Below are 24,855 nucleotides of genomic sequence, written 5' to 3' on the forward strand. Positions count from 1 at the left end.
CACAGGGGGACAGGAGGGCGCTCAGGCAACGCACCCACCTGTAGCAGCAGCCGGTGTATCTGCTCCGTGAGCTCCTGATCGCTGGGGTGGAGGCCCTTCTCCTCCACACACGACGGAGCCGAGAACACGTCTTCGTTCAAAGGGCCCCTGTGCCGCGCGAATCTGTCTGTTAGTTGGGCCCCATGCCGCACAGCCCTGCCAAGCTTGCCTCCCCCCTGCAGACCCATGGGCTGCCACCTGCCCACTCACGACCTCCTCCTTTCCACTCGCTGCCCTGCCTGCATGAGGTGTCCCCCTACCCACCCACCCCCGCCCCCCCGGGGAGCACAGGCGTGTGGCGGGAGGTGACTTGGGTCCTGGTCACCCAGTCCCGCCCCACGCGGTGTGCTGGTGGGGGAGCCAGGGTCCCCGGGCCGCAGCGTGCACTGAGAGCACTCACACCCTGACTCTGTGTCTCCCGATGATGAAAGAGATTTTTCTGCTCCACGGGTTGATGAAGCTGGACCAGCTGGTGTCCAGGGTGACGTATTCGCCGTTCCGGGCACGGAACCGGATGGGAGAAGAGTCGAAGGGCTGTCCGCCGGACTGCACGACTGGGGGAGGGGAAGGGTGCGGGCGTGAGGACGAGAGGCTGGCGCTCTCGGGAAGAGGGGAGGGAGAGGCGCTACGTTCTGGAATCACCTCGGAACTCGAGAGACGCCAACCTCCCCAACGCTACCGCTGTCGGCGCCCTGCTCCGCTTTAAACTGTAACGACTGACCGTTGCCAAAAGCGCCACCACGCATTTCGGCACACGCGTCTCTAGCCTTGACCGGCCCCCAGGTGGACGCTGAGCGTCTGCGAGGCCTGGGCTCAGTGGGGACCCATGTCATCCACTCCCCTGGCCTGGTCAGCACCTGTGTCGCCACAGCTGAACCCGCACCCCTCCCCCCACCTGCCAGGGAAGCCAACCGTAAAGGCAGGATGGCCACGGTTCACGCTGTGGGCCACAGAGGCCCCGCGAGAGATGAGTGCTCCTGACCCACGGGACTAGGGCTCAGGCACGGCCGGGGCATCCGTCACACACGCTGGCGGCCGGCCTGACCCATCTAGGCTGGGTGCTGATGGCAGGATTTACTGTGAAAAGGGGACCTACTCTTTTTGTGGATGGTAAGCATCAAAGGCCGGTCGCTGGGGTGAAGTCGCACAAGTAAGGGGGTCTCAATCAGGTCCTGAGGTAGGTAGCCCAGGAGGGGGACCGCCCTGCAAAGCAAGCACACACACGGGGGTCCCTGTGCAGCCCCCCTTCCCCAGCCCCAGCCTCATGGCTGCGCTTCGGGACGCGGTCTGGAACACAGCCTCGAAGGGGGGGCCCTAAGGACCATCCTCCTCCTGGGAGGCAGGGAAGGGACAGACTCCAAATTCCCCAGAGAGCAAAGCTGGGGAACTGGGCTCACAGAGAACAGTCTTTCAGTTAACTGGCAAACAAAAGATGACAACATCCCCACAGGTCTGTGATGGGGAGCTAGGCCCTAGGAGGCCCAACGCATACAGGCCAAGTGCCCCAGCACCGGGCAGCATCTTCGCTCCTGAAAGAGTAAATCACGATAACGTTCTTGTTTTTGTCTTTTAAGGTCTTTTCTTTCTTCGTGTCATTTGTAAGTTTGGCCGGATGGGGCTGGGCATGGCTTCTTTTAAACAAGTTTTGCCTGGACGCTGGAAAACCCTGTTTGGCTCTTTTCCAGCTCAGGATGCTGTGCTTCGGTTACTTCGGCCGCCGTGTCTGGTCCTGAGAAGGTGCCACACAGGCGGGGGGCCTTCGCTCTGTGCCACCGGGCTTCCTCCTGCAGCTTTTAGGACGAGGTTTTGGGGTGACCGTCTCGGTGCCCGTTCTGCCCCCACGGCCAGCATTCTCTGCCCACACAGCCACTGTTCCCTCTTCTGAGCCGCAGTTCAGCCTCCCCACCCTGGAGACCAGCCTTCTCGCATCGAACTGATGTTTCCCCAACCTCTTCCGAGCGGATGCCCTCACGTGGAAGGGCCTTCTCCAAGCCATTAGAGCCACGTCTGCCTGTTCCCCTCGAATGGAGCTTTCTCGTGGGCCCCGTGTTAGGATTCGATCTTCTCCTCCTGGTCTGACACACACTCTCCAGGCTTCATGTTTTCATTTGATAGGATGTACAGAATGTTCCTGGTGCCCTTCCAGGTCAAGGTTTGGCCAGGGGAGAGGAGGAGGAGGAGGAAGGGGAAGAGGAGGAGGAAGAAGAGGGAGAGAGGGAGAAGAAAGAAGGGGAGGAGGAGAAGGGGGAGGAAGGAGGGAGAGGGTGGGGAGGAGCCCGTGCCACCGCCCAGGTGTCCTGTGCTCCGCGGGCTGGGCCGCCCACAGGGCTCTGCTGAGAAAGGCCCTGTGCACCTGCTCACAACACCTGCACACGAGTGACACCTGTGCTGGTTTGCAGGCAGGTGTTCTCAGACTCCTGGAAGAATAAAAATTATCCTGGGGCTGCTTTGTGAACGCAGCGCCCACGGCCCCCACGCCGAGACCCTGTTGGATGGGGCTGGGTGGGGCCCAGGAACCTGCGCCTTGAAACCTTGTGTCTCTGGTGATTCTGCCACAGGGGGCGAGCAGAGCAGCCCTGAGCTGCCCAGAGCTGAAGGCTGATGGTTCCCTGGCTGCCCGAGAGCAACTCTTTCCCAGGAGGCTCTGCATCCAGGGCGGGTACCTGGTGTCTCCAGGTCAGGCGCAGGCAGTGGGGTGGGCTTGATCCTCGACAGCATCTGTGGAGGTTGCCTGGGCCGACTGAGAAAGCCCGGAGTGCTTCTGGTGCTTCTAGGTCCACTTCCTGTGGGTCTTCTGAGGGGGGCTCTTCCCCATCACTGCCGGCAGCCAGCAGGATCTTCTGTCTTTGTGCAGGAGGGGCCGGGGGGAGGTGCTCCATGGGCTTCGGCCCCAAGTCAGCCAACCCAGAACCCTCTGAGAAGGGCAGGGCTCCCGACTCCCACAAGCACCATTTGTTCCGGCCACAGCACCTTGAGTGGGACACGGAGTGAAGCTCTGGGCAGGAACGGAGGTGACCCTCCCCCACCCTCCCCACCCCCCCCCGCGGGGAGCAGGCTGTGACACACACGCTGGTGGACACATTTCTGCTGGGATCCTGCCAATGGCGTCTCCAATCCTAACCCGAGCACGCCGTCCCTGGCCATGCCGTGCTTTAGTCGTGTGCGATTTTGAAAAGAGTTTAAATAGGATAATAAAGATAGACTCCATTAGAACGATGATCAGCTCCCCAGAATGCTCCATTTACACAACGTTCCTATCTCGGGAGGTTGTTAGTGCAATTCCACAATCGTTTCATTGCCTGCAGTTCAACATCTTTGCGGATTACCTTCTCAAACCAACATGCAGCCTTAACTTTAGCTGCATAGCGTTCATGCCAAAAACATAAACATTGACTGGGCTGTGTTGAGCTGCTATTAAGTAACCACCAAGATAATGACGAAACGCTAAACATCACGTGATCGAGTCTGCCGCCACGAAGGGCGCGATAGTGATTCCAAGACACACAAAGGGCACAGCGCCAGGCTGCTTACCTTTCGTCCACATCCTGGAACAAGCAATTTGGTGTATGCGTGGTCGTAAAAATTCTCTTTTCAGGAGGAATTCGAGGGGCTGAAAGAAGAGAATTTTACACAAGTTTCTGATTCTAATACACACTTAGTGCAGTTATATTATAGCTACCGGAAAACGCCGTGTAGATTCACAGGATGTGTGGCGGAGGAAGGAATTAGGAAGGGGACTCTGAACCACAGCCTGTCACATAGGGAGCAGAGCAGACCCTATGCTAGATGACCGCCAGCCAGCCTCAACTCCTCTGTGGGCCAGGTTCAGTCTAGAAGGCCAAGGACCGCCACACTAACAGAAGCACGTGCTGTCGCGTAGGCTTCTCTCGGCAAAATCGTGCCGGAAGGCCATATCCGTGATCTTTCAGATCCAACGAGGGTGAGCTCAACAAATTGTTTAAAAAAATAAATGAGTTAAGTGCTTAGATTCACCATTCTCAGCAAATGTCACTGTAACGGGGACTTTACAGTTTCTAGGGCGGGCAAAGAAGATAGAGTAACTTGCACAAAGGAAATCGCATATCCGGAATCTCCCTCAGCTACCAAATTCGTGGACAAAACATTCAAAACTCCAAAGCTTTCCATTCGTGAAGCAGAATCCTGTTGGGATGAACAACTCGGTGAAACCCAGGGAACCCCTCTCAGTCTTTCTCGAATATTTGGAAGAGAATATTCCATATGGAGGAGCCCCTCAAACATCTGAGAAAGGGCCACATACCTAAAACATCTCTATCGGTTTTAAGAAATAAATGCCTTTTTAAAAACTGGCATCATTAACCACTGAGACAAGATTATAAACACAATGGAACGTGGACCGAACTGGATCCCTGTGGTTCAGGAGTTGCACACGGCACCTGCTTTCTGGGAATTCTGGTCACGTGGCTTGCGGAGCTGCTGGGGCGAGGACCTTGGGCTCCCGGCCCGGTCCTGCAGCCGGTCACACGAGGACTGTGTCATACCACAGTTCAGGAGGTGGAGTCACCAGGAGGACAGAATCGGGGTGGCCAAGTGCCTGGGGGCCTTTGGGCTTCAAGGGAAAACCCAGATTTGGGGTTTTTGGGGGAGAAGGTGGTCTGAGAAGCCAGCAGGACCAGGAACGGGCACCTGGTGGGATAAGCCTGCTGTACTGTGGCTTTTCTACAGGCAGAGGGAGGGAGGAAAGAACCAGAGTGAACAGTGGGAGCCAGGCCGCCAGGCTGCACGTCGGGAAGGCAGGGAAGGGAGTAGAAGGTAGGATGAGCCACAGCCTTATTTCTCGAGTGGGCGGATGGTGAGGGGTCCTGAGAAGGCAGTGCTGTCCCTGTGCTTCCGAGGTGGGAGGTGCATGAGGATGGGAGGGACCTGGGGACCCGGCAGGGCCATCCTCACTGTATGGATGGAAGGCAGTGGCTGGGGAAGGGGCAGGGCACTCTGGACACAGCAACAGCCTGGTCATGGGTGCGAGATGCCGGCACCCAGACCCTCTGATGGACACGGGGAGGCGGTATGGCAGGGGCCACCGGGGGGCCCAGGGGACAAAGGTGGGCGTGCAACCAGAGGGAGACGGACACTGTGCAAGGTGGGGGGAGAGGCCAGAGCTGGCGGTCAGCCTTACTGACGTTAGGGGTGAGCCACGGGACTAACTGAGGCACCATACGGAGCCTGTGCCCCCGCCTGGGCCGGGCTCTTACCTTCGTAGCCCGAGTGCACTCTCTCCGCCAGCAGCACGCAGCACAGCTGGCCATCGGCGCCCTGCGGGTCCCGCACCTTGACCAGGTAAGGCGTCATGCGAAACGGGTGGTAATGGATCTCGTTCTCGTGGCTCTTCCCGACACTGTGGAGGACGGCAGGGTCAGCGATGTGGCACGAGGACAGAAGGGATCCCGTCCTGCTCACTGCCAGCCACCTCTCCCCACAGCGGCTGCACCGAGAGCATCCCTGCATTGGCTGTCCCGAAGCCCGGGAGGCGGAGGCAGGCTCCCCTCTTGGGGACCCGGGCCAAGCTGGAGGTGCCGCCCGGGGTCTGGGTCTGGGCCTCTGCCCCGCTCCCTCGGATGTCAACGACATTAAAGGGCACAGCGAATAGTGAACAGCCCTGGGCGGTGGGAGCTCCTCCAGGAGCTGTTCTCTACAGGGGGTCACATTTTCCCTGGGGGAGAAGACGTTGCTTCACTACTGAGGCCCCAGCCCCAACTGCCCAGGGTACCAGAACCCGGCCAGGGGGTCACTCCTGACACTGCGGCTGGACGCTCAACCAGTCACCTTGTTTCGGGCCAAAAGCCTGTTGGGGAAGCTCTGGGGGCTCTTTCTGGAAAAAACACACACTTGAGGTACAGGCTGCATGTGCTTTTGGGGTCCTCTTGGGCCCTGGGGTACGTGCCTTCCTGTTAAGGGCCCTGGGCCGCTTTCCCAGGTGACGGACACCAAGTCCAGGCTCCTCGGGCTGATGTTCTCCATGAGGAAGGGTCCAATCACCCAGTGATGACCATGCTGCCTTAACTCCCCATGCACATTGTTTTTATTTAAAAAATTATTTTAATATTATTATCGACAGAGAGAGACAGAGAGCAAGCAGGAGACGGGCAGAGAGAGAGGGAGACACAGACTCTGAAGCAGGCTCCAGGCTCCGAGCTGTCAGCACAGAGCCCGACGCGGGGCTCAAACCACGAACCACGAGATCTTGACCTGAGCCGAAGTCAGACGCTCAACGGACTGAGCCCCCCAGGCGCCCCCTCCCTGTGCACATGTGAAATGCAGTTTTCACACAGACTTTTCAGGAATATGTGCACTGCATGGCAGGGTGCCCGCATAAGCCTCTACCCTGAAGAGGTGCCGAGGGGCGAGGGGTGGGGTCACGGCACAGCGGGAGCCGGTGGGGGCCACTCCCACACCTCCTCAGCCTCCCAAGCGGGGCTCGGGGGGGAAGTGTTGGCACCGTGCCCAGCTTGGGACACCCAGGCACGGGCTTACCTGACTCGGCAGAAGAAAGACTTCTCCTCCATGCAGTCTTGAGTAAACGCATCTGAAAGAAAGCCCCGAGTCACACATCCAATCCCATCCGATCTCATCCCATCGCACGACAGGACACACGGGCTGGCGCTCTTGGCTTCTCCCAAGCCACAGAGAGGCGGGAGAATCGTCAGGTGCGAATGCATGTTTACACAGGCACAAAGAGGAGCCCTCAGAGGCCATTTATCACACTTCCGACTGAAACGTGCTTCGTGAGTGTCGCACGTACCGGATCAGGAGGGGCTGCCGTCTGCCGTCAGAAGTTTACCATTTTTGAAACGGTTCCGAAGCTGACACAAACACGCCAACTAATAAGCCATTTAACTCGGGGAAACCGACTGACTGATGGGCCGAACGTGTGTGTGTAAGGCTCTAATACCTCCGCCTACATGTTTGGGGGGATATTCGGTTCTAATAGAAGGCCCTACCCAAGCTTACATCAATCCTTCTGCTAAAATATTAACCTTCTTCAAAATCTGAAATGCTGAGCAACACAAGGTCATTCAGACGGCGTCATCGGAGATGAGGGAATGGCGTTTCCATGATAAAGGAATTTTTTTTTTTTTTTTTTTTTTTTTTTTTTTGGGACAGAGAGAGACAGAGCATGAACGGGGGAGGGGCAGAGAGAGAGGGAGACACAGAATCTGAAACAGGCTCCAGGCTCTGAGCCATCAGCCCAGAGCCTGACGCGGGGCTCGAACTCCCGGACCGCGAGATCGTGACCTGGCTGAAGTCGGACGCCTAACTGACTGCGCCACCCAGGCGCCCCGATAAAGGAATTTTTTAAGAAGAAATCTCAGACACTGATCTTTCACGTAAAGTTTCGTCTACTCGAAAGAAAGAGGAAAAGTAGGAAATCCCTAATGAGGGAAAACAGCACAGAGTTACGGCCTGGAAAGGCCTCGGAGAAGTCACCTGGTCCTTCTTTTTTATTCAGACAAAAATTCAGGGGCAACCATCCTAGGGAGACGGTGCCCGCCTGTTCACGCTGTGAACCACGTGCGGAGCGATGTCCCTTCCACGCAGTGACCTACGGGTCCTCGTGACACGCCCTGCAAGCTTTAGTGACCTGACTGCACAGTCCTCGGTGGGATTTCCGGGAGAAGGCAGGCGGCTCTATATCTGAAACCAAAAGTGAGTGTCTCCTTTCACGAGTCAACCCTACGGCCAACTCCCGGCTTGGCTTGTCTGCTGTAGGGAAGGTTCCGCCGCACAGCTGTGGTGGGTGGGGTGGCGGCCCGGCCGGCAGGAGGAGGAGGGAGCAGGTGGGGACAGGGGCCCGCGATGCAGGAGACGGTGTCAGTGGGGCTGAGGAGCACGTGATATGAGCACAGATGCTGACCCCCGAGCCAAGGGCGAAACAGGAGCCGGTTCTGGGCGATGCGGCCCCGGGGCAGGCTCCAGCCAAGATCATGACTGAGGTCACGCCTATCTGGGATGACCCCCACAGTCACACTGAGTCCCACCGTGTCCTGTCCCTCCCGGTTCCTTAGTGTTTCTGCCCTTCGGTTCGACTTCAGCTCCGAGAGACCAGAGCCCCACAGGGGACAGGTAGACAGATGGTGGAGGCCTTACACGGCCAAAGGGGGGCTTCTGCTGGCCTCCCTGGCCCCTGGAAGTGTGGAGAGGCTTCAGGGAAGGCCTGAGCTGGCTGGGCCCCTCCCCTGTCTGGCACTTTCTGCCAGGACCCCGTGCCACGTCTCTGCTGAGACTCGTCTCGCCACCGTGCAGACTGGAGCCTGGCCAGCCTGGAGAGCTCGCGGTTTGAGCCCAGGAGGACGTCGCAGGCCGCCAGCATGAAGCCGCCCCTGGCCGAGGGGAGGCGCGCCCGCCGTCAGTGCGACATCACTGCGGCTGACCGCCATGGCGCCCGCAGGACACAGGGCCCGGTCTCTGCACTCTGCGGGTTCACGCCAAGACCCCAGCTTCTCAGAACGACTTCGTTTCTAAAATGCCTAATGTTTCTTAGAGTCTTCTCACTCAAACGGCTTTCCCTCCCTGAAATTCATGAAAAGACTACTTTTCTAAGTTTATCCTGAGCGAGCAGCTTTCCGTCTTTGGCCTCGACAGCTGTCGGGCAGGGGCGCGCTGCCGGTTTCTGGCAGAGGTGAGATGTGGCACATGCCCCAGAGCCCCACGACCCCCGTGCCGCTGGCACACAAGGCCAGGTGGCCACCGCTCAGCCACCGCCCGGGCCCTCACCTGCTCCGCTGCAGACGCCCCAGAGCGGGAGCTTGTAAGGCGTGGTGGACGCGTGGAACACGCTGACGTCGTGGGGCGCCAGGAACTCCACGAACCTGGCGCCGGGGAAGACGTCCCTTTTACAGTGAAAGATGGAGGCAACTTGGTCGGAGACGTACAGGATTTTCCCGGTGACCAGGGACACCGCTGCAGCAAACATGCCCTGGAAGGAAGAAGGGGCTCAGTGGGGACAGCAGATGGGGTCCGGATGGGCCGTCCCTCCCCGGGGCCACAGACTGGGGGCTCAGGGGAGGCGTCTGGTCCCCCTCCTCAGCCCTGGCCAGAACTCTCCTTGCCTCTACCCCTCTCCCTCTCCCCTGCCAGCCCATCTCTCTCCCGGGGAGCCCCAGAGGCTCCTGCCCTGGGCTCCCTCCCCGCTGGCTAGCCTGAGCCCTGGCCCGGGGAGCTCTGGGGGGGGGGGGGTTCAGCTGCAGTGGGGACACTGAAGGAAGGACGCAGGAAGGACTGGGGAGCCCCACTCTCCAGGCCAGTTCTGCCACGATTCCAGTATGTCTGGGTCCCCACCTGCCCTTACGCCTGCTCTCTGACTGAGACGTAGGGGTGCAGGGAAGGGAGCACTCACTCCCCTTCCCCCAGACCCCCAAGGGTGCCCCCACCCTAACAGGCTGCTTAAAAACGCATGAGCAGGGGCGCCTGGGTGGCGCAGTCGGTTAAGCGTCCGACTTCAGCCAGGTCACGATCTCGCGGTCCGTGAGTTCGAGCCCCGCGTCAGGCTCTGGGCTGATGGCTCGGAGCCTGGAGCCTGTTTCCGATTCTGTGTCTCCCTCTCTCTCTGCCCCTCCCCCGTTCATGCTCTGTCTCTCTCTGTCCCAAAAATAAATAAACATTGAAAAAAAAAATTAAAAAAAAAACAAAACAAAAAACAAAACAAAAAAAAAAAAACGCATGAGCGTTGGAGTCTTGGGAGCTGAGTTCAAATCCCAGGTGCCCCAAAGTGAGCCTAAGATCACCTGGTCACTGCTCGGTCAAGGTGGGGCTCACTCTTACACGCACAAGGCATGGGGCGGAGTCGCCGTGAGAGAAGGACAGCCTCACAGAAAGCTGCAAGAGTGTGCTACACGACCCGCTTCTGAATCGCTCACTTGACCTTGTTTTTCGTTGAATGCTCAAACTTATCTCCTGACCCCCCAGAACCCTGCAGTGGCTTAACCGGCTCACCTGGATCAAGGGCTCGGCTTTCGGGGGTGGGGGGGGGGGGAGACTCCGCTCGAGGGGGGCGCTTACCGCGTTCTTCACGATGAACTCGGAAGTGGCGCCCTCGATGTCCTCCGCGGTGTAGCAGGGCAGGCTGGCGCCGCAGGCCTGGCTCTCGCCGGACAAGAGCAGCTGGTAGTATTCCTCACTGGCTGCGGGAGAGACCAAGGGGCTGAAAACGGCTCCCACCTCTGCGCATCCGGACGCGGCTGTTCTCACGGAAAAGGGGGGCTACGCACACTAGCCTCCTCGGACGCCGAGAGAACAGAAAGAGAAACGTGAAGGCAAAGCAAACAGAGATCTTTCATTTGTCCTGAAAACCCCGAAGACCTGCGATTGCAGAACTTCTAACGTGGTGAGTACACGGGGCGCCGGGGAGGCTCAGTCGGTGCAGCGGCCGACATCGGCTCAGGTCACGGTCTCACGGCTCGTGGGTTCGAGCCCCGCGTCGGGCTCTGTGCTGACGGCTCGGAGCCTGGAGCCTGCTTCGGATTCTGTGTCTCCCTCTCTCTCTCTCTGCCCCTCCCCTGCTTACACTCTCTCTGTTGCTCAAAAGATAAATAACAAAAAATAAAATAAAAGTCAAATGGTAAGTACACATTATTTTAAGTAACCTGGGTGGAGAGTTCCCCCTAACCCTCACTTTGCCCACAAGGTCTTTAATCGTGACCCAACAAGGGAGTCTCTCTGTAGGATGGCCGTGGCCCCAGTATGTGGTTCCTTGTGGCCCTGGCGCTCCCATCCGGACAGAATCCACTCATCTCAGGACATACAGCTTTCAAGGGCAACTATCATGGTGCTGCCCCCCCCCCCCCACCCAGGCCGCAGCCCCGCCCTTCAGAGAAGCCCCTACCCCTGCAGTCTGTGAGCGCCCTTGGGTGGGCTGGCAGAGCATGGTTTCTGTTTCTACTCTATTAACCCTCAAAAAACAGACACAGGTTTAGACAGGAGCCTGCAGAGAGATCTGGGGCTGACGAGGGCACCCAGGAGGCCAGTGGATAGCGCACATTGCAGACCCCCCATGCCCAGCACCGGACCTTTCTGCCAGACTGCACTGGCGAGCGAGGGCGCCCTTCTGACAAGAGTTGTTCAAACGTCAGGAAATATGAAGACGATTTGGAATATGGCTTCGTATCCATCACCGTTAGTGACAAACGTGCCGTGAGCGTAAGCCCTGCCTGGAGGGAGTAACTGAGGATAACAGAACAAAGCCATTGTTTGAGTCTTTATCTCAGCCTCCCGGGTTTTTCTCTTCTTACCCACATTTTCACTGTGCAGGGTCCACTGGGCCCTCCGCGTGCCTGTGACGGGTACACGAAGGTCAAGTGGGTAGAGCGGGGCTGGGGGTCCCTGGTAGAGGGACATGTACCCTCTTGTCCGCTCTAACGAGATGCTGGCCTTTCTTCTGTCTCTGCTTCCTGCTCATAAGGGACCAAAACAGCTGAGAGATTCCTCAAAGTGCAGGAGTAGGGGGTTCCCAGCAAAATGGAAAGGTTCGCCTGAGGGTTCACTGCTCAAAGATCAGGGATACTTCCCCCAAGCTTTCTGCTGTTCTCTCTCAAGCACTGCAGGAAATTTAAAAAAACTCTCAAAGCTCATATCCCCATTCCCAGCAACAGACCAAAAGGCGAGGCTGCACGAACCTTTCTGACTGTCCCGTAGCTAAAGCATCCCGAGGTGACCCAAACAGAGGGGTCACAGCCCAATCTCCTCGGGACAGATGTCTGCAGAAGGGCTCACCCAGCAGTCAAGTTCCTGCTTCTCTAGAAAAGCTGGTGCGCGCGTGTGTGTGTCCTTAGGGCAGTGTGCCCCTTACCCGTCCCGGAGACAGAGGCACCTGCGGTTGCCTGAGTCCCAGGAGATGGGGGCGGGGTACCTGCTCAGTGCAAAGTCCAGCCGCAGTGAGTGAAGGAAGTCCCCACTCTGTCGGCAGTTACTTAAGGAGCTTGGAGTTTATTGAAATGTCAAGTGTCTGAGCTGGATGATGCAGAGGTTTTGGAAACTGCAGTGTTTGTTCAGATTCCCGCACTGCATCTATGAGGACTTGGGCACAGGTACCCTCGGGTGGAAGCCTTAGTCTAGACCACGGGCAGCCCTAAGGGCTCTTACATAATCTGCCACCTGAGAGTCAGATCCAAACATGCCCCCAAGCGGGAGTGGAGTCTGGGCGGGGCCTGTGATGGAAGGAGGCTCCCTGCTTGGCTTCCTGGGTGAAAAGACACAAACACACGGAGACTCACCTGGAGATTTTTACACAAACAAGAAGGTCTAAAGCAGGGACCCGAAAATACTGTCCTGTGAGAGTGAGATCTGGCAAAAGCCTCCCTCGTATCTCTCTCTCTCTTTTTTTTTTTAAGTTTATTTATTTTTGAGAGAGAGAGAGAGAGGGAGAGAATGTACTGGGGAGGGACAGAGAGAGGGAGAGAGAAAAATCCCAAGCAGGCTCCACACTGTCAGCACAGAGCCTGACATGGGGCTCGATCTCACGAATTGTGAGCTCATGACCTGAGCTGAAATCAAGAGTAGGACGCTTAACCAACTGAGGAGAGGAGCATCTCTTGTTATTTTTCAAAGGAGCCACTGGCCCTCAGTTCAACTCACATCCGTGCTCCGAGCTGCTCACACAGTAGGGCCACCAGCTCCCACCTGAGCCTGGAGGAAGCTGTGCTCTTTTGAGCACGACCTGACCCCAGCCCAGAGCGCAGAAGCGTTAACGCTGTAAATATACATCTTATATCAACTGCTTTTCTGTTTTTCTTTTTTTTCTCTCTAAACGCCAAGTACAATAGAAAACTTCCAGAGAATTAAGGTTTCCCATCATTGCCTTTTCCCAGACTTCCACAATTTCCTTCTGCAGTTTCAGGACTGGGTTTTAGAAAGTCGACACCACCCCACGGATTTCTACGAGTTTGGATCAAAGACGCGGCCGGACCTACCTTTCACCTGCTTCACGCTCCTCAGCGCATACTTCAAGGTCGCCAGCGTGCTGGCTTTCCCTCTGGCCTTCTTGTCTCCAGGGAGGTGGACCCTCAGCTCCCTCAGGGTTTTTATCAGCTCCTTGTGCGTGTCTGCTTTGGCAGACTGCTCGCTGCTGTGGCATTAAAGAAAGCCATCACACGTTGGCTTCCTGACTCCTCCTTCCTGTGCCTCTAGTCCCATTTCTGCACCAGGCCCCCAGGACATTTCGGTCTGCGTGGTTCTCTGGGCGCACTGTGGGAGGCATCGCAGTATCCCTGGCCTCAGCAGCAGAGGCCAGAATCGCCTCGCCACTTGTGACAACCGGAGCTGTCTCCCGACCCTGCTACACATCTCCTGCAGGGGGACGAGACGCCCCGGCTGGGGACCACTGCTCTGACCCAAGTGAGTGCGGCACGAGCCCCTTCACCTGGGCTTCCTTCCCCCGTGGCTAGAGCCGGGCTTTGCCCAGCATGGCCTGCTTGTCAACCCGCAGTCTGGCTGAGCAGGCTACCCCTCGGGAGCCCTGCCTGCCTGACCCGTGTCAGACAGAAAAGCATCGGGTGATGGACATTACAGAGCACAGCAAACTGGTTTCCCGGGGGGGCAGGAATGTGAATGAGGAACACGAGAAGTCCTCAGAGAGGAAAGTTCTAAGAAGGACATCTACACTTAAGGATACAGAGAGAGAACAGGTGGGCACCTCCTGGTAAGAGCAGAGGGTGCTGCAGGAAGAAGGTTAGAAACCAGGTCTCATTCTAGGGCGAGGTGGCCAGGTGCCCACACACCCGGGCTTAAGAGCCGGCGTCTGCTCCAGCGGTCGTACGAAAATGTCTGTGGATATGAAGTTAAGGATGCCTGTGTCACAAACACCTAACGTGGGCGCGGAATGTTCCAGGGGGACGTAACCTCCAGTAACAAATCTCCATGTCTCTAAAGACCCGAAAGCAAGGGGGTTCTAACCGGCCTCACCTGCAGCCGCTTGTCGTCGTGCTGTGTTCAGACTTCGACATCAGGAGGCCAAAGGCATCTGGACTGTAAGCACGAGTGAGAGGTGAGGCCAGACTCAGAGGGCTGCATGCTCCACCCACTTCTTCCCCCATCCCACCAGAGACAGCGATCGAGATTATACCAGAGCAAGGCAACTGAGGAAAAACACGAGGGAAAGGGAAAGCGGGAGCATAAAACCTTCAGATACCAGGAAAACTAAGTGTTCCGAGAAGGACTGAGGGAGCAAGTTCATTTTCTGGAGGCCGCCCGGCCGCTCGCAGGGCTCCCGAGTCCTCGGCCCCCAAGACCTCACCACTCTCGTTAGCGGTTGTCTACTCGCAACCAGATACTCGACACCAACAGTCGCATCGCCATAGTACATTTTAGTTATTCTGGGTTAATGAGATTTCTCTTTTTAATGTTGAAAAACCGGGCCATCGTGATTTAAAGATCACAAAAGCGATCCAACAGGATGAGATACAGAGAAAACAGACACCCAGCCCGGCCTCGGTGGGCCGAGGGTCCCACCTACCCCGGGGGGGCGACAGGCGGCCGGACCAGCGCCCCCAGCTCCTTGCTGCCCCGCGAGCCCCGCCCCGAGGGGCAGTTTTCGTTGGTTTCATTTCCGCTGGAGCCGCTGCTCATGTCGACGTCTTCCTGGAGGGGGGCTTCGTGGGGCCGGGGGGGCTCCACGGGCTCCTGGGCCGGGGGGCTGGGGGGGTATTCTGCGTATGTGTTCATGTTGGCTCCACAGTGAAGCTGGGAAAAGAGAGAAATGTCATCAGGCCTCGAAGAGCTCAGTCACCGCAGCCGCCGCGTGGGGCGCCTCACTGGGATCTGTCTCCACGGTCCGCTAAGTAAGCCGGGCGCGGTCAGAGTCAACCGTGGGCAATCTTTGTTCTTGTTCACTGAGCTCCTACCTGCCCTGAATTAGGAAGCGGATGAATCGCGTGGCCGCAGCCCCCAGACGTCTCTAATTGCCGACGGCCTGGTCAGGAGGCGACAAGAGCATCAATGACCACCGCCCGGCACGTGGGGAGCTTTGGCAAAAACACGGATTCCCACCGGATGGCTGGTGGGGCCTAGGAACCTGCATTTTACAAGTCTCCCCAGGTGACGTTGGGAGAGCAGGAGGGCTCAGAAGTCTTTGCATCACAAGCTGCAGGAGACCCCGAGCCCAGGCTGTGGGCGGGGGAGACCCTCCGGGAGAGAGAAGGCCGTGGGGCAGGCGCTGCCCTGTGAGGAGGGCAGGGTGGGCGGGAGCCTGGATAGCGGCACAGGGGTGAATGCACATGGGATGTGGAGGGAGAGGGACCGGCGTGAGGCCACTGAAGGATTCGAGGTAGCAGACGTAGCAGACGAGTGAACTCTGTTGCGTTCGGACAGGTCCTCACCACCGTACTATGCGGAAACTTCGGCGCATTAGGGGCGGGAGGATGGAGGGGGCTGAGGTTAGAGCCAGGCCAGCCCTAAGGTTTCTGCAACAATCCTGGAACACAACCATGAGAATGAGCTGACGGTGAGTATGCAAGGGGGGAGGGGCCTGACCGGAAGCCTAGGGATGGGCAGAGAGGTGTCCCTGGGAAAGGATGACCCAGGATGGTGTCTCCCTCAGGGTCTCTCGGGAAAGAAAAGCTAGGCAGGTGGGGGAGGGGCAGCTGCTATTCCACACACACACACACACACACACACACACACACACACACCCCTGCCGCCCCCAGCCCTGGCCGGAGGGGCAGGAGGAAGGAGGGTTATGAAACCAAAGAACCGAGACGACCTGCAATTTGGGGGAACAGAGCTGGGGGCATAGACCCCTGGCTCCTCTCTCCTCCTGCCCTCAGCGGTCAGAGAGCCAGAAAGCGAGGGGACCCTGCTGGCACAGGCCTGGAAGGCCAGCCCTTGGGCACTGAGCGGGGAGGGAAGATCCAGCGGGCCCAGCCGAAGTGCCCTGACTGAGCGGAGTCCCCGGGGACAGAATGTGTCCCCACGGCTTCCGTGTGCTCAGAGAAACAGAGCAGACACCCGGTTGATGGCAGAGGCTATGGACACAGTGTTTCACGTAACCCTCGTGATCACTCATCATCGGACACCACATAGGATACCATTCCTGGTATCAGTCTACAGAAGAGAAAACAGGCCAGTGACCCACTCAAGGCCACGCATGGCAGGTGACAGGGCTGGATCCCGTGTCCACCTGCTCCTGAAGACGGGCACCCACGGGGAATCCAACCACATTACTCTCCGGAAAACAGCAGGTGTGATTAGACCTCGTCTTGCACATGAACCAACAGATGGGCAAAAGCCAGCGTGCGGCTTCTAAAAAGATGTGCAACAAAGACCAGATGAACAGAAGCCACACGGCGTGGGGGAGACCAGCAGAGTTAGGACGGCCCCTACTCCGTATCATAAATAAAAATCAAGAAACGGTGGGTTCAAGGAAACAAGTAATGAGGGATGAGCCGAAGCCACAGAATGAGAAGAAAATGCCACCTTAGAACAGAACACCAGAGAGACTGAGTCCAGAGTCTCTAACGGACAAGATGGCCTCAGCGATGGGGAGGTGAGCGCGAGGAACTTTGAAAAGCGGCAAGAGAAAGGGCGATGCTATCGGAGCCTCGTGTTTTCACCTGTGGTAATATCTCTTCCTGAAAGAGACACCGCACCTTAAAACAGAGATTAAAACGAAAGATACACCCCAAGAAAGCCAACGTGGGTGAAGACGGATTCCCACCTGCTGGTTGAAGGACTCCCTGAATACCAGGCAAAGTTAGAGACGGGTCGGAGCCAGCGACGTCCCAATGACAAACGATGTTTCCGGGGGGGGGGGGGGGGGGGAAGAATCTACCCGCATCCAAAGAGGAGAAACAAGTAGATTACCTACAAAGGATAGAAAGTCATGTGAGTCTTGGGTGGAAGACACAGTCCGCATGCAGCTCAGAGAGGAGGCGGCTGTGGTCAAAGGGGGGAGATCTCCGCCCAGCATACCTGCTCATTATGGCCTCAGCAGCAGGCCAGCGGGGTCCTGGATTAGAGAACCCACAATACCCGAGCAAAGTCAGGAACAAAACAACAAGCCTACTACTCAGCCTTTGTGTTGCCGATTCGCTTGTTTGTTTTTAACATTTCAGGCAAGTTCTGGCTGATCCGGTGACAGAATGAAAGGTGTTAACTTTGGGAGAGAGAGAGAGAGACCAGAGACTGAGAACAGGTATTCCCACCAAGAGAAACACCAAAGATCTAGAAAGCTGGAGAGATGCTCGACCTCAGTGGTCACGAGGAAAAGGCAAAGGATGAGGTTACCAGAAATTAATGGGACTGACGACATCCAGTGTCCACAAGGCGGAGGACTTCTGTGCATTGTGGTCACTAACTCAGTCTTTCTGGAGGGGACTCTGGGCATGTTCAGCAACATTTATAATCTGCACCCCTTCCCACTGCTAGGAGCCCCTCCGCTCCATGGGAGGGTCTACACACCTGCACGAAGACCCGAGTGTGGTGTTTGGAGAGGCACAAACCACCAAAGGTCATCTCGGGCACCTGGTCCACCATGAGCACCCCGGCCAGTGCCAGCCTCGACTTCAATCTGAGCGTGTGCCTCACCTGTCCACGCAGTAGTGAGTGACCTCCCCACTCCCCCGGCTCAGAGCACAGCCTCGGTCTGCATGACGGTCCACAGTTTTGCAACGCCTCCCTGGCTGCCTCCTCAGCCCTGACACTGAGCTCCGACCTCAGGACCTTTGCACGTGCTGCTCCCTGGTGCCCGCAGGCTCCATCCTGCAGACAGCCTGTCCACCCTGCACAAACAGCACTGACTTCCTCACCTGTTCCACATCCCCGGCCTGGCTTCCTCTCCTCCATGGTGCTGATGCTGCCTGCTGCCAGACTCCCCCTCCGCCCTGGTGTGCTACAGCTTTGAGTCGTTCCCTGCTGTCACCCCAGGGCCCCGCACAAATTGCTAAAGGCATGAGGCCTGGGACAGCTGTGCTAGGGGATACTATGCACCTCCTGAAAAGAGGAAGACAAGACCCACTGATGTAGGAAGATTCTAAGACACAAAGGAACACCTCACAGGACAAGAAATAACAACAAAGCGACGGACGGCACTCAGGCGGGGCTGGACGCTGCCTTCCGTTGATTCATGCGCTCCTAAGGCACGTGGCGCTTCGGGCTGGAGTAGGTCAGGGATGGGGACAGGTGTCTTTCCTGTCCCCGTGGAGCTTATGTTCCAACGGGGAGAAGATCATCAGCAAGGGAACGGCATACGTAGTGGACGAACTGCTAAGTGCTGCAGAGAAGCGGCAGAGCAGGAGACTACGGGCTGCTGTGTGGGAGAGGCCGGGCGGGCCGCCGGGCAGGGCTCGTGCGTCGGCAACGTCTGACCTTGTCCTTGAGCCCCGCCACCCCGGGTGGTGCCGATTCACGGCCCCTCGGCCTCGCTCTCCCTCAGGCCTGTGGCCGCTGCTCCTCCCCAGCTGCCGCCAGAGGGCCTGGTGGACCAAACGGGCCCGAGGGACGTGAACTCTGGCCATGGAGGATGGGGGAGAGGACCGGAGAGCAGGGAAGCACCCCTGCACCCCTCCCTTGGACGGAGTTCCGAAGCTTTCCTTTCTTCTCCTTCTCCTCCTTTTTTTGGATAGCCTTTGTGACAAGGCCCCAGTGGGCTGAGAGACCAGCTGGGCATCTGTGAAGCAGGGCGTCGTCTCGGAGGGGCACCGTCTCAGCGGGATGTGCTCTCAGCGGGGCCTCATCTGAGCCTTCTCTGCTTCCCTTTCCCCTCACTCTTGCTGCCCCGGGACTGCACCTCCCAGTGACATGCTACCATTGGGTCTCCGCCTGGACTCTGCTTGTAAGAGTGAAGAGAGTGAGAGAGTGGGCCAGGAAGGTGCTGGAGGGAGAATATTCCAGGTCGGGGAGTAAGTGCAAAGGTCCTGAGGCAGGGGCGCATGAGGAAGATGGACCAGTCTGGAGCAGAGCAGGCGAGGCGGAGGGCAGGAGGGCGATACAAGGTCAGAGCTGGATCACAGGGCGCCTCGCTGGGGCACAGACAGGGCTCTGGCTTTATTCCGAGTAAGATGGGAAATGGAGTTCTGTGCGACAAGATCTGCCTTACGCTCTGACAGGGCAACGGGTAAAGGCAAGGTGGCAGCAAGGAGACCTTTAAGGGGCCTTGCTACCGTTCAGTAGAGGTGCCAAGGGGCTGCCCGGGGCGCTGAGGGCATTCTCCCCCCGCTGCCCTCCTCCTGCCCCAGCACTCTGGATGTCACCCACCTCGTCCCACGGCCCTCCCCAGACGAGCGGCCCGTCCTCCCTGCTGAGTGAGGCTCAAGGCTGAGAGGTCAAGTGAGCCGCCACGGCACGGGCTCTGGTGGGTTCCACCTCTTCCTGCCTGTGGTGTGAGCTCGGCCCGGTTCCTGAGCCTGCCATGCCTCATCTCCTCACCCACGACGGGGTGGCAGCGGCACCCGCCTCTCGTTGGTTAAGTGACCCAGCCTGTGCCAGCTGACCGAACGCAGTCGTGTCCAACAAAGGCTAGCTTTCATCAGGACCACCAATCACTACAGGCAAACAGACAAAATAATCTGTTTCTTTAAAGGAGATACTTCACTGCCACCAGAGCTGTCCCTGGCTTGTACTTCAAGGACAAGGAGCTTAGCCGGCCACCCCCCACCCCTGGACGGAGGCATCGCACACTCTGCTGGTGTCTCAGCTCCCCGCCTCGCGGCCCTGCCGGCCCCTGGGAGCCTGCCTGGCCTGGCGGAGTAGGATTCACCGGGTAGGGGCCACAAGATCAGCTGAGCTGGAGGGTAGATCTTCGCCAAGAGGGTCTGACGAGGGGGCAGAAATGTGAAGGAACACACCATCCAAACCACCCGAAACTTCATCATTCCAGAAGATGCGTCACTCGGCACCAAGGGCTCTGACGGACCGACCTCATTTTGCCAACTTGGCAAAACCAACATGCTCATCGGGGCGGACTTTGCCTCCTGCCTTCCACAAATGTTCCCGGAGCACCTGGGGAGCCCCGGGCACACCTGTTTCCACCCCTGGGGAGAGGTGCTCAGAGCTTGGGGCGCCAGGGGCCCCAGAAAGGCAAAGACACCCAGGCTAAAAAGGGGACTGCTGGGGAAGCTGGGGTGCTCCTGTCCCTAGAGGCCCCCTTGCTGCCCCCTTCGCAGACATCCATCCCCTGGCTCTGCCCCTAGAATGGGCAGACCCAAGGGAAGGACCCTGGTCACATGACCACACTTGACTAGCGAGGGTTGTCTTGACTGGACAGGGGAACATTTAGAAAGCACAGTCCACAGTGAGATCACAGTCTGGACGGGCCTCACAATACCACGGGGGGGGGGGGGGGGCAGGAGGGGGGTGGGGGCGTGGAAGGAGAGGGGCCAGGAGCCAGCCTGTCCAAGCCGGCTGATGAGTTCATGAGGGTTCATTACACCATCCTACTTTACAGGCATTCAGAGTTTCCATGATAAATAGCAAAAAAAAAAAAAAAAAAAAAAGCCCCAGGAACGAATGCACAGCCTGGTCCTCGGTCTACCCACCACGGCCACTGGCAGGCCTCGGGGACGGTGGCGGCTTCTCAAGACTCAATACCCTTGAACCACTTGCATCTCTTGGTGGAAATCAGAAGTCAGCGTATATGTGGTTCCATCGCTTCAGGTGCTCGCATTTTTTGAAACAGACGTTTAAGATACATCCAGAAAAGTCCTAAATTGTAAGGTTTTGATGTACGTCCACGAACCGAGTTCACCCGCATACCTCGCGCCCAGCTCTGGAGGTGGAACACTGCCAGCCCCCTCCAGAAGGCCCCTGGGCTCCCCCCCCCACCCCCCCCCACCCATCACCCACCCCCAGGGTCATCGCCAGCCCGACTTCTCCCGGCCGGGTTACTTCTGCCGCTTTTCACACTTTATACGACGGGGATCTCACACTCTGGACTCTGTCTGAAAGCCTGCGGTATTTTACAACCCCGAATATTATAACACGTTTGCTACTTCCTGATAGGAGCCGATTCCCCCGGGGCCAGCCTGCCGTAATCCAGAGAAAATGTTTGTCCTGCTAGATAAACACCCGCGCTCTCCATGGCGACGGCCTGGTGACTGGGGAAAACGCCGACCAAATATGGCAGGAAGAAGGCAGGAGAGAGGCGCCTCTCGGCCTCACCGAGACTCCTTTTGATTCTCTCGGCTCTGCCTTCCAAAGCCTCAAACGTGGATAGGTGTGAGACTTAAAACAGAGAATGCGGCAACTTCAGCTTCCTGGCTCCAGCGTGCAGGGAGGGGGCTACCCTGGGTGCCTGTGTCCCAGCGGGAGCACCCGGAGCCCTCAGGGCCTCCCGCCACCTGCTTGGGATTTGCTCTAGACGAGGAAAGACAGTAACACGCCTGTTGCAGACCTGCACACCGCGGGCTTACAGAGCTGAAGCCGGGCCTAACGACAGCTCAGGGGCAGGGCCCATCCGAGGCCCGTCAAGCCCCCCAGCTCTCTGCTGGGTCAGCAGGTGGGCCAGCTTCCCATGGGGGCCGGTGCCCAGAGCGGATGTGCAGCGGAGGGGTTGTGTGTTTCTCCTGAGCTTTGCCCAATAAGGTCGTTTTGAGGGTCACTTGTTCTTTGGACTAAATGCCGAGAGGTCCTGCCAGCCACTCGGTGACCTGACGGAGCCTGTGGTTTGCTGAGGCCCCGTGAAGTTACATCACCGTCTAAAAACAGAGGCGTGTCCACCGGGATTTCTCTGAAAGTCGAGCGTGTGCGTGAGAAACACAAAAGAGGGAACCTTTCCTACTTTCTTCGAAGCATGGCGGACATACCTCACCGGGGAATGTTATGTGACTGGAAGGAAGGAGAGAGCGCATCAGACACCTGTCTCCTGCCCAAGCACCTGGAGAAATCAGCCGTAGAGGAACCAGAATCCAAAAGCCTAGGAGTGGAGACAGACCTGGCAGCCTGGCTCATCTGAGCCCCTCCGTGCAGACGAGGACACTGAGGCCCAGAGGGGTGGCTGAGTCACCCCCTCTCTGCCCAGCACCTCAGCCCCCACAGAAAGCTGGGCTGCGTTAGTTCTGTCCTAGTGAGTCACACCAAGATGACAGTGACAGATAACTGTGAACACCCACAGTGCCAGCCCTGCATTGGCATATCACGTAGCTCCCACTGAGAAAAAGAGGAGTCCCTTTCCTCGTCTTACTCATACACCTTATAAAAAGTGATGAACTTTGTGTGTAAAAACTCAATTTCCAGCTAGAGCCTTCAGACTGAGCCCAGTTTCTTCTCCGCCAAATCCAGCCTGGGGCATTAGAAACCCCCAGTGGGGCTGGGGCCAGGGCATCGCCCCTCTGCAGCCAGGGAGAAGACAGTTGCCCCCCCCCCCCCCGCCCCCCGGCATCAGACAGGGGAGGTAAGAAGTATTCATGGAGGAATTTCTGCCATGGTTCTGCGCTTAACATTTGGGGGGCCTGGGACTCCTCTCCCCAGATTCTGGCCCACTCAGCATTCAGTACCCAATTTCAGGCCTTTGGAGAATGTGTGAAGCTCATCCCGCCCCAGATCAAGACCCTCAGGATGACGGGAAGACCTTGGAGATCTTCCTTGGTGCGTGCCCAGCAGGGATGAGGGCCTCAGTTTCCTGATCTGTGAAGCCAAGGTGTTACCCTGGATGATTTCCAGGGTACCTTCTGTCTCTGTTGTATGAATCAGCTTTCCAAACTGCTTTCTTCTGTGTACATTACAGAAACCCTGGCAACCCAATTCTCATCCCTTACCTGGCCCTTCTGGAGCGCTTAAGCAGGCCAGTACCTGCCCCCAGTCCATGTCCGGGCCTTGGCAGCCAAGGTACACCCCAAAAAGTTGGTGTGAGTGCTGCATCACAAAGTGGGACCCCCTTCTACTCAATCTGGGGAGAGGGAGTAAATACAAGGAGGTCCAGGGGAGGCAAAGGGGGTGGGGCCGCCTCCCTGCCCACGGGCTCTAGGTCTGGCCTGGCACAGGAGCTCTCTTCTCTGTCTGCTTAACCAGCCCAGGGGACCCGTGGGCTGTCCAGGTAAAGCTCCTAGACCAGCGTCCATCAGTGGCCCTTCCCCAGCCTGAGACTTGGCTCTTTGGCCTCAGAGCAGGAAATCAGCCCCCTAAGGGGCTCTGCACGTTCCCAGAACCGTGGCACTGAACCTGTGGCCTTAGCCTTCCCAGGACCCTCTCCCCATGGGGCACAGGGAGGCGAGGCAGGGCTCATTAAAGAAGATCATCTAGAGAAGAACAGTCCCGTGTGGTAGTCACTCGGTAGCTCCAGGACCTTGGACAAGTTGCCTAAGCTCTCTGGACCTCAGGCTCTCCATCTGCAAAATGGGGATAACAGTACTCACCCCAACCCACCCCTTTGAGACGAGAAGGAGTCAAATGGCCCGGAAAACTCTCGGATCACGCCTCCGTGGGCTGCAGGAGCCGCCGCCGCGCGCCCGGAGCTCGTCCACCGGACCCCAGACCGCTTGCCCGAGGCCCAGCCCGGCGGTTACGTAACCAGCCAGCCGGGCTGCCGGACCGCGGTCGGCGCCCCAGCCTGGCACCCACCGGCCTATCCGCTCGCCCCGCCCGCCGTGTCACGCCGCGCCCTCACCGAGCCGCGTCCCCGCTGGTCCGCGCGTCCGTCCGCGCGTCGGTCCGGTCCGCCGACCCGGCTCCCGCCGCCGCCGCCTAGAGCAGCGCGTAGCCCGCAGCGCCGCCGCCGCTGTCACATAGTGGAAAACGTGACTGCGCGCGCCGCGCCCGCCCCCGCCTCCCGCTATTGGCCGAAGCTCAGCCTCATCTGCATACCGAAGGGGCCGGGCCTGCGAGCGCCGCGTGTCCATTGGCTACAGCGCCCGTCGCTCTCTTTACATAAGACGCACATGGAACTCCATGTTCACCGCGTCGGTTCCTCAATGAAGACGCGGCGCTCTCGTCTCCCCCTCCTCGTCCTCCCGAGTGATCCCTCCCACTTCCGGCCTCGGAGTCTTCCATTCAAGACAGCTGGCGTCGTCTGGCTAGGGGAGCCCTGAGTGGCGCGTACCACCGCGGGCCGGGGGGAGCTGGGTACCGGACGGGACCTGGCCCAGTGCACCTGGGACCGGCCGGCGGGGCGGCCGAATTGCCGCTGAAGCCCGGGCCCTGGAAGGCTGCCACCTGCGGCTACGGGCCAGAGGCGCGCCCCCGCGAGAAACTCCCTGCGGACATCTTTCATTCCCATTCATTCATTTACTCACTCCCATTCATCCTTCCCTAGGCGCTGAAACTGCGTGGGGGACCATGCCAGGGCTGCCCAGCAGGAGCGCCGGGTGCACGCCCACCCCGGCCGCCGAGGTCCACTCCTGCCAGGACGGTCAGCTTCTTATTTTTGAGATCATGTGTTCCAAATTTTGGTTCAGCAAATAGGGACATTGTTACTAGGAGGGGGTACCAAATAAACGATGTCCCTGCTCCCAACCACGTCATTAGGGGAAAAAGACCATCTCATTCATAAAAAGGGAACTTAAATACTAAATGGGGCGGTGTGGGTGATAAATTCACCAAGGCCAGAGTTATCCGCAGAGGGTCCATGGAGGAAGCAGCACTTGAAGAGGGGAAAGGAAAAGCATGGAAAAGGGAGGTTTTCAGAAGGCGCAAGCCACAGAGACACGTGGGCCAGAGGTACAGGGTTCTGGGAGAGAGTAGGTCTGGAGCATCCTGGCTGCCACTTTTTCTTTCAGTAAGCGTTTTCTGGGGGCACGTTAAGCCGGAGTTTCTGTTTAAAGTGCCAGGAGAGAGTGGAGCTTACTCTCAGACCAGCTGGAGGGCTGAGGCTTGCTTGAAGGACATGGAAGCGCATGCAGGCTCCCAGGCAGTTCAGCTGCA

At 58.1% G+C, this 24,855-nt stretch overlaps 1 protein-coding gene across 4 annotated transcripts in view; it reads right to left on the minus strand.

Moving 5' to 3' along the window:
- PER2 (period circadian regulator 2) overlaps positions 1 to 23,737 on the minus strand; it is a 39,995-nt gene extending 16,258 nt beyond the window's left edge. Inside the window, exons 1-12 of one of the 4 annotated variants that reach the window (XM_086720094.1) lie at positions 23,603 to 23,737; positions 14,522 to 14,748; positions 13,972 to 14,034; positions 12,981 to 13,135; positions 10,075 to 10,196; positions 8,791 to 8,992; positions 6,550 to 6,601; positions 5,271 to 5,413; positions 3,571 to 3,649; positions 1,136 to 1,242; positions 440 to 593; positions 39 to 147 (exon numbers count right to left, since the gene is read on the minus strand). In XM_086720094.1, the coding sequence (XP_086576220.1) occupies positions 39 to 147; positions 440 to 593; positions 1,136 to 1,242; positions 3,571 to 3,649; positions 5,271 to 5,413; positions 6,550 to 6,601; positions 8,791 to 8,992; positions 10,075 to 10,196; positions 12,981 to 13,135; positions 13,972 to 14,034; positions 14,522 to 14,730 (1,395 nt within the window). In that variant the 5' untranslated portion in view covers positions 14,731 to 14,748; positions 23,603 to 23,737. Of the gene's footprint in view, positions 1 to 38; positions 148 to 439; positions 594 to 1,135; positions 1,243 to 3,570; positions 3,650 to 5,270; positions 5,414 to 6,549; positions 6,602 to 8,790; positions 8,993 to 10,074; positions 10,197 to 12,980; positions 13,136 to 13,971; positions 14,035 to 14,521; positions 14,749 to 21,803; positions 22,952 to 23,351; positions 23,577 to 23,602 lie in introns of those variants that run through there. The other 3 variants (XM_086720095.1, XM_086720093.1, XM_086720092.1) reach the window with 3 other exon arrangements.
- Positions 23,738 to 24,855: the final 1,118 nt, after the last annotated feature.

This window comes from Puma concolor, chromosome C1 (assembly GCF_028749965.1).
Source record: "Puma concolor isolate L17-30 chromosome C1, mPumCon1.1.hap2, whole genome shotgun sequence".
Classification (NCBI taxonomy): Eukaryota; Metazoa; Chordata; class Mammalia; order Carnivora; family Felidae; genus Puma; species Puma concolor.